The following is an 8,415-nucleotide window of genomic DNA, read 5'->3' on the forward strand; positions in this document are numbered from 1 at the left end:
TTTTGAGTCAGAGTCTCAGTCTGTCATCCAGGCTGGAGTGAAGAAATGGCTTGCTCATGGCCACTGCCAGCTTGGCCTGACCTGTTTGGGTCAGGTGATCCTTCTGCCTCAGGTTTCCAAGTCACTGGAACTACAGGTGCATGTTATCAAACCCAATTTTTTTTTTAATTGTAGAGACAAGGTCTTTCCAAGTTGCCCAAGCTGGTCTTGGGCTCAGGCAATCCTCTTGCCTCCACCTCCCAAAGTGCTGGGATTACAGGCCTGAGCCACCATGCCCAACCTTGTTTTTTCTCTTTTTTCTTACATATTTTTGATAGAGACAGATATTTTGTTAATCTTTGTAAAGAACCAACTTTTAGCATCTTTAAAATCCTCAGTAGGAAGGCCTTTCTTAATGAAGTTTAGTCTATCCAGATTGAGTGAAATTTTGGTTTCAGTACGATTTAGATGTATCTAATTATTTATCCCATTCATCCTGTTTCCTTTCATTACTCAGGTTCTCCTTTTCTGTAATATTTTTGTTAGCTAACAACATATTATTGTTGTGTTTCTTCTTATTTTACCCATTTCTTAAATTTACCTCATTGAATTAATAGTATTCTTTTTAAGTACTTTATTTAGGGCTAGCATTAAACATCTTTGACTTAGCCAAGTCTGTAGTAGTCAATATTTTATCTCTATATACTTTATACTTTTTACTTCTCCCTTCTTGCAAAACACTAATATTCCACATTTCTACTTTGTGCATTCTTTTTCTAACTTTCTATTCACATTTCTTATTTTATAAATATAGTAACCATTAGGAAGTTGTTGTCATTTATTTTATTTCTGCCTACCTTATCATACCGCTTTACTGAAGTACAATTATACATAAAAAGCTGTAGACAGGTAGCATGTAGATCATGATGTTCTTGAAGACAATATACACCCATGAAACTATTATCATATATGAAGCAACCGTGACTAATTTTAAACTTTGGGTTTGCTGTCTTTCTTTGTTCTGATAATGTGTTTGTTCTAATAATCTGTTTGTTTCTTGAATTTTGGTTGACAACAGTCTGACTAGTATGTCCTATATGCTGTTGCCTTTAAAATGATCTTGCTTCTAACTTGGATTTTAAAATAAGCAAACAGATTACCAGAACAAAGAAAGACAGCAAACCCAAAGTTGGAAATTAGTCACGGTTACTTCATATATGCTTTCTGCCACAATTATGCTCTCTTCCTTTCGTATCTATAATTATACATATTGTAGACCACTGTAATACTATAAAAAAGCATTTTTATATACTGTTTATTTTTCTTTATTTTCTCCTGTTCTTAAGCTTAGATATTTATATTAATATGTCTTTACACTCACTTACCCATTCTTATTTAATTTGCAACCAAATATTTTGACCTGTACTATGCCTTCTGGGAGATTTTATTACTATTCACTTTCCTAAAGAAATATCTGAAATAGTACCAATTTCAAAAAAATAATTTTTTTTTGGCTTGTGCAAAAATGTTTTCCCCTTTGTCCTTGGCAAATTCATACCCTTAATTTTCTTTGGCTTATTTTCTCTTTGATTGTTATCAATTCTATTGCTACCTCCCTAATTATAAATGTTTTCATTTAATTTTCCTGAATAATTCTAACATTAAATTAAAATTTTTTTTTAACTTTTAAATTTTTTTATTTTAAAATTATGGTATACAATTCAGGGTTAGGTATACAAAATATTCATTGTGCAGGTACCCTTGCTGATGAGGTGTGCTCCCCCTTTCCCAGGCAGGTTTCCACTACTGTCAATCCCACCCCCCTCCCAATTTCCCGCTACTATCAATTCTTTTCTTATAGTATTATGACAGTTGTTCAAAGTCCACTTATGAGTGAGATCAGGTGATACCCAGTTCTTTGTTTCTGTGAAAGATCACTCAGTATTATAGACTCTAACTCCATCCTGGTTGCTGTGAAGTTCAAGATTTTGTTCTTCTTGATGGCTGTGTAATATTCCATAAATTATTATATATAGAATAAATTCTGGTAGATAGAATACAAACTAATAGATGAGAATCACATTAGGGTTACAGTATGACAGTCCTTCTTGAAGGATGGTGGATAGGAAGATGCAGAGAAAACCTCTCACCCAAGAGAAGATGACAAGGCAGACACAGAATAAGCTGCTCATGATCATAGGACTGTAAATGACCACATAGCAGTTGTAGGGCATGACAGCAAAAATAACAACCTTGGTGCATCCCCCAGAGAGAAAGTAGAACTAGTACTTTGCACAGCACTCCCTAGTTGAGATACTCTTCCTCCCTGACAGGAAGCCTGCCCTGCCAGCATATGGGAACAATACAAGATGTGGTTCGTATTTCACTGAAGTAGAGATGCTGAGGAAGAAATTCATGGGTGATTGAAGCCTGTAATCCACAAGATCAGGGTAATGATGTAGGTGCTTTTGCAAAATGGTAACCAAATAGGCCAATAAAAAATATCATAAAGAGGAGACCCCCCCAAAACCCTGATGGTTGGTATCTTCACAAGAATAAATTCAGTCACCATGGTCCAGTTTCCCTTTTCCATGTCTCTTTTCACTATAAAGGTGAATCACTTACAAAATTATGAAATTTAAACAGAATTGAAATTATTTTAGTCATTCTACTTATAGCAAAATTGAGCCACAGGTTAAAATTTTTGCTTTTACAAAATTATCTACAAAGATTCAGACAGGAATATATCAAAATCAAGTCTTCTAATTATATCTTACTCTTTTTATTTCTTACTTCTTGAGTAAAAATGTGTCAAATATATTAGCAGACCTTTTTTGACAGTGAATACTTGTCAAGCAAGTAAAAATATAGTTGTCTTTTAATACTGCTACATTTGTGCATATAATTTATTTGTCTGCTAATGCCTGTTGCTCCCCTTCCACCACAGTTAAAATGAAATTTAGTTTTCAAGGTCTATTATTTGTTTCCATAATTTCTGTTTCCTTCGACTGAAAATCTTATTTCTGTTCCTCTATAGCAGTTTATATGCAAACATTTTAAACATCTCCACATAGCCTATATTTCATGTGTTTTTATGCTTATGGAATACTTACCAGTGAAATTATTAAGAATAAAAACCTTATTAATTTTCTGCATTTTGCACTTAGCATATTGGCATATGGCAGGTGGTTGAAAACATTTGATGAAGATTTAAATGAATAAATGAATAGATGAATGATTACTTAAACAAATATTAAGGGAATTTGAAATTTAGTATTGACACATTCTTATAAATGAACAAAACCTCTACGAATAATACTTTCCAATGGAGAGTGTTATAAGCGGAACTTTCACACTCAGCTTGGAGATTAATGAAGCCCTGACCCACAAAGACACTGAAATTGGCACTGGCGAGGTACTGGAGGGTATTTAGAAAAGTGATTCACTGATAGCTTATAGTATAAACAATGTTATAAACAGATATAATTCACAATTGTCTCCCAGTGAGCAATATTTGAGAAGGAGAATATTATACTGTACATAAACAGCAGAGAAATTATAACAGGAAAAAACTCTGAGGGATTTTGTTTTCTGTGGCTTCCTTTGAGGCAGAAGCAAGCAGCAGTGGCATCACTATCCAAATTCATTCACCTCATGACAACTAAATCCTTCCAGTTTTTAGAAGTGACATATGGAAATCATGAATTATGAAAATTCACAATTACATTCATCTTTTTGACATCTCTTCAGGTTTTCCTCTTCTTCAGAGGGTAACTTAATACCATCCTCTTGAAAGCGAGCCCCTGATGACCTCCATGCACATGAACCCACTCCACATCCATAGATCTGAAATCAGAACTCCATCATGTAACCACTAAGTTAGGCTGTCACTTGGGTTTCAGCCTCGAATTTGCTACTTTTGCCTGTCAAAACATAATGTATGATCTTTAAGTGCTAACACCATACCTAAAATTTCCTAATGCTGTGTGTAATGCCCAGCCTGGTGTTCAATAGTCACTGCGATAATGCTTAGTATCAGTTTCTACACAATTTCCACACAAATCTTGCACGACTTGAAACTAAGGTATCTCTTTAAATCCTTAATTTGAGAAAACAACAAAGATTCATAAACTATAAACTTGAAAAAATGTTTATTCATAACTTGAAAATACAAACTACTTTATTTTCAAGGCGATTATAATTAGTATTTCTGCGTGTATGCACTACATGATATTTTTTTTTTGAGTTGGAGTCTCACTCTGTTACCCAGATTGGAGTGCAGTGGCCGCTCCCAGCCACTGCAGCCTCAAGCTGCTGGGCTCCGGCGATTCTTCTGTTCAGCCTTCCATGTAGCTGGAACTAGAGGTGCACGCTACCATGCCCGGCTAATTTTTTTTTTTTAATTTATTGTAGAGATGAGGTCTCGCCAAGTTGCCCAGGTGGGTCTCAAACCCACGGGCTCAAACAATCCACTCACCTCAGCCTCCCAAAGCGCAGGATTACAGGTTGAGCCACCGAGCCTGGCTGCATGATAATTTTAGCATTAGTCATTACATACAATTTTATTCTCTGCTTTTTTCTTTTTTCTTACATTATAAACACATATTCTATATGCCCAATTATATTTTAAAACATTATTAGTCATTTATGATGATGGCCAATTCATCTTACTGTTCAGAATTGCTTAATATATTTACCATGCAAGGACTAAAAAGTGTAAGCCATAAAAGAATCTCTGACAGAGAACTATGAAAACCAGACACAGGAAAGAATTCCAACAATTGTTGAGAGAACTACATTTGTATGGAAGACATCATGGCCATTTAGAAGTGTAATGATAAGTAATAGTATTTTAATTTGTGAAGATAGTGGGAAAGAACAAATTCTGAAGAAGGAAACTACATCAGAATAGGGCAGAGGTGGTGAAAATGTGTTGTGCCGAGCAAACAGCATGTGTGTGCACATGTGTGCACACATGCATGAGCATGAGTGCATGTATTGGAGGCTATTAAAATGTTCCAGGATTCGTTTTATGGAAAGTCACTCCTGATATGTCTCTAAACCTTTAGACATAGTTTTTGACCAACCATGTATTGAGTCTCAGAAAAATGAACTTTTGCACCCCCACACAAACCTCACCCTGTTATTAGTATTTGCTCCCAGAGGAGAACTAGCTTGTTAAAAGTTAGAGTTCTAGTAATGAATTCCCAGGAGCTCTTCCCAAAGTGAAAGAGATGATCCACAGAACAGTGTGTGTTATTTCAAGTCATTGACTGGTTATTTGCTGGATGTATCCCATGGAGCCAGATTTTGCACCATGAAGAGATCATGAGAACAGGCAGAGGTTACCAATAACCAGTGCATTGCCAAACAAAAAACCCCACAACCACATAAAAATAGTTTCTCATAATTACATTTCAATAGTATTAGAGTAAGAACAATTTATAATGATACTGTAGATGATGACAAAAATATACATTCTTTATTGGTTTTAAAAATAAAACAAATACTTTAAGAATTCAGAGTCTTGGGACTAGAATTTCATTTTCTAAAAATTTTTATAAATTTTTGCAGAGAAATCCATCCTTGTAACCATGTTGATAATTTTATGTTAAATATTTTCTTTTTAAAAATACTACATATGCAGAAAATTAGGCTAAAGAGAATTTCACATATGGTATCAGGTGCTCTAGCTTTGAACTGTGTTGTTTACCAAAAAGCACCACACTAACCACGCTTAAAAAAAATAAAAAACAGCAATTTGGGGTAAATAAAGATAAACATTATATGAAATTATGAATTATATCATTGAAAAATAGCAAAAACAAGAGAAACAATTTGTTTATAGTTAAATTAGTGTGAAAATAATTCAATTTAATTAAAAAAAAACAAAAGTTTTACAAGGAGCTTGATATTAGGGGAAAAAAGCTAAGAACCTGTTTCATTTGTGAGAACAAAAATAAAAAACAGATAAGCCTTGAAGACAGTGTGGTTTTTATCCAAGACACATTGAACTATTTTCAATCAATTTGGGGTGCTTTTATCCCCCTCAGTGTGCACCTCTATTTGAATTTTATTTTTTGACATGCTCACCTTATGGATATTCCTCATTCTTTATGACTCAACTTAAGTAATCTTTAGAAATAAGGCTTCCCTGATGGGACAACATTTCTCTCGGTTTTTATTCCCCTGCACTGCAGGAAGAAGTCATCACACACACTTTCTCCTAGGCTAAATTATGAGGTTTCTGGGGAGAGTCAATACTCCACCCATGGTCCAAATAGATTTCATGGTTGTCAAAACACGTGGGAAATTAAAACAAAACATGCCATGAAACAAGCTACAAAAAATAAAAGCCCTACACCAAAGAAGTAGCATTCACAACAAGGTAAAAAGAGTGTTTTCAGGGAAAAGATTTCATAAAGAAATTGACAGTAGAGTTGTGACTTGTGATACATGTATCCAGCTCATGCCTGAGGAAGGCATTGGCTGAGCAATTTCACAGATTCCAGAGAGTATAGTAATATTTGGAAAACACTGTATTTGACAAAAGTATCAGGATTTCAGGATTTATAAGCTTAGAGATGGAGAGCTGAATCATGTTTTATAATATCCATAAAAGACTCAGAAATCGAGAGTCATGAAGCCTTTCTCTCTGAAACCTAATTACTTGTTGAGTTTGATTATATTTACTGTTAATAATGATATAATAATAGATAATTATATTTGCTATGTTATATTATTAGTTTTTGCCATTAGTAAAACAGGTGCTTCAAAGTAGACATAGATTGAATGTAGGGCTACTAAAAAAGATGTTATGACATTTCATCAATAAAGAAAAAATAAGAGCCTAAATATATATGGGCAGTGAATAATGAACTATGACAGGCATGTGAAATTATGGAGTCAGAAAATGTACCTTGAAATTTCTATTGCAATTTTATAATTAAATGAAACTTGCTTGTTGCGGGGATTAAATTCATAAAATGTAAAAATATTCAATCCCTAGGGTGTAATTTAATAGTCATGAAGAGGAGGGTCACAGGGAGCTCTGTCAGAGAAGAATGACCCAATATATTTGTAATAATTTTGACATTGAGCTACATGTATTTGCAGCTAATTAAGTTAACTATATGACTAAAATGTGTCCCTGGTCTTAAAGATGATATTAAAATAAGTGAATTCTAATGACTAGCATCTCAAGATAGCATCTTCTGACTTTGGGGCATTGTCCATCTCTCTAAAACTCTCTTCAAGGCTCTTTTCACCTCCTTGTTTCTCAGGCTATAAATTAGAGGATTTAGAGCAGGATTGATGGCTGCATAGAACAAGGAAATCCATTTATCCCCTTCAGCTGAATACAGAGATTTGGGTCTCATGTACATGAACAACCCTGTTCCATAATAAATGGTTACCACAGTCAGGTGAGAGCTGCAGGTAGAGAAAGCTTTTTTCCTACCGTCAGCTGAGTTCATCCTCATCACAGCGACTAGTATGTGTAGGTAGGAGAGGACAATGAGGAGGAAGGGGAGAAGGAGGGTGCCACATGCGCCTATCAGCATCATGGTCTCCTGCAGTGATGTATCACCGCACACCATGTGAAGAAGAATCGGGACTTCACAAAAAATATGATCAATAACAAAAGGGCCACAGAAGGGAGCTGTGGTGAAGTAGAGTGGTACCACTGAGGCAAAGAAGCTGATGGTCCAGGCCCCCACAGCCAGCTGCACACAGGCAGACCAGTTCATGATGAGCAGGTAGCGTAGAGCGTAACAAATGGCTACGTAACGGTCCAGAGCCATGATCGCCAAAATAATGCACTCAGCTGCTCCCATGAACAGGGAGATGTAGGTCTGGACAAGGCAGAAGTCATAAGAGATGACTTTTCTGGAGGCAAGTAGGTTGAAGAGCATTTTGGGGACCACAGTCGTGGTGTAAAATATGTTGAGAAAGGCCAAGTGACAGAGGAAAAAATACATGGGAGTCTGGAGACTGGAGTCAATTAGCACCAAAATGATAACTGCTGTGTTTCCCAAGAGATTCACCAGGTAAACCAGTGAGAAGAGGAAGAAAAGAGGGGTCTCAGCCTGTGGGTGATTGGAAAATCCGAGAAGGACAAGCTCGGTGATGGTGCTTGAATTTTCCTGAACCATCTTGGGGCCGGCATCAAACCATTGATGTGGGCAGAAGAAGAAATGTACTTTGAGGACATAGAATCATGATGGAATAACAAAGACACACGAATTCTTTAGCATCATCAAATGCTGTTAAGCAGAATGTATTCTGTAACTGCTTGAACTGAATTGTCTTTTTTTGAAAACCTCCATTACATTCATACTGAAGTTTGATAAATGCTTTCACACATTATATTTCAAAATCCTATTCAAATTCTGAAAGTGACCATAAATACAAAAACACAAACGTGCACACACACAT

The 8,415-nt window shown here is 35.6% G+C and overlaps 1 protein-coding gene across 1 annotated transcript; it reads right to left on the reverse strand.

Annotated features, from left to right (window-relative positions):
• Nucleotides 1–7,178: 7,178 nt before the first annotated feature.
• LOC103263973 (olfactory receptor 2A12-like) lies at nucleotides 7,179–8,132 on the reverse strand. Its single transcript, XM_008061637.1, has one exon. The coding sequence runs from the start codon at nucleotides 8,130–8,132 to the stop codon at nucleotides 7,179–7,181; it is 954 nt and encodes a 317-aa protein (XP_008059828.1).
• Nucleotides 8,133–8,415: the final 283 nt, after the last annotated feature.

This window comes from Carlito syrichta, unplaced genomic scaffold, assembly GCF_000164805.1.
Source record: "Carlito syrichta isolate Samal-C Ts95f unplaced genomic scaffold, Tarsius_syrichta-2.0.1 Scaffold305345, whole genome shotgun sequence".
Taxonomy (NCBI): Eukaryota; Metazoa; Chordata; class Mammalia; order Primates; family Tarsiidae; genus Carlito; species Carlito syrichta.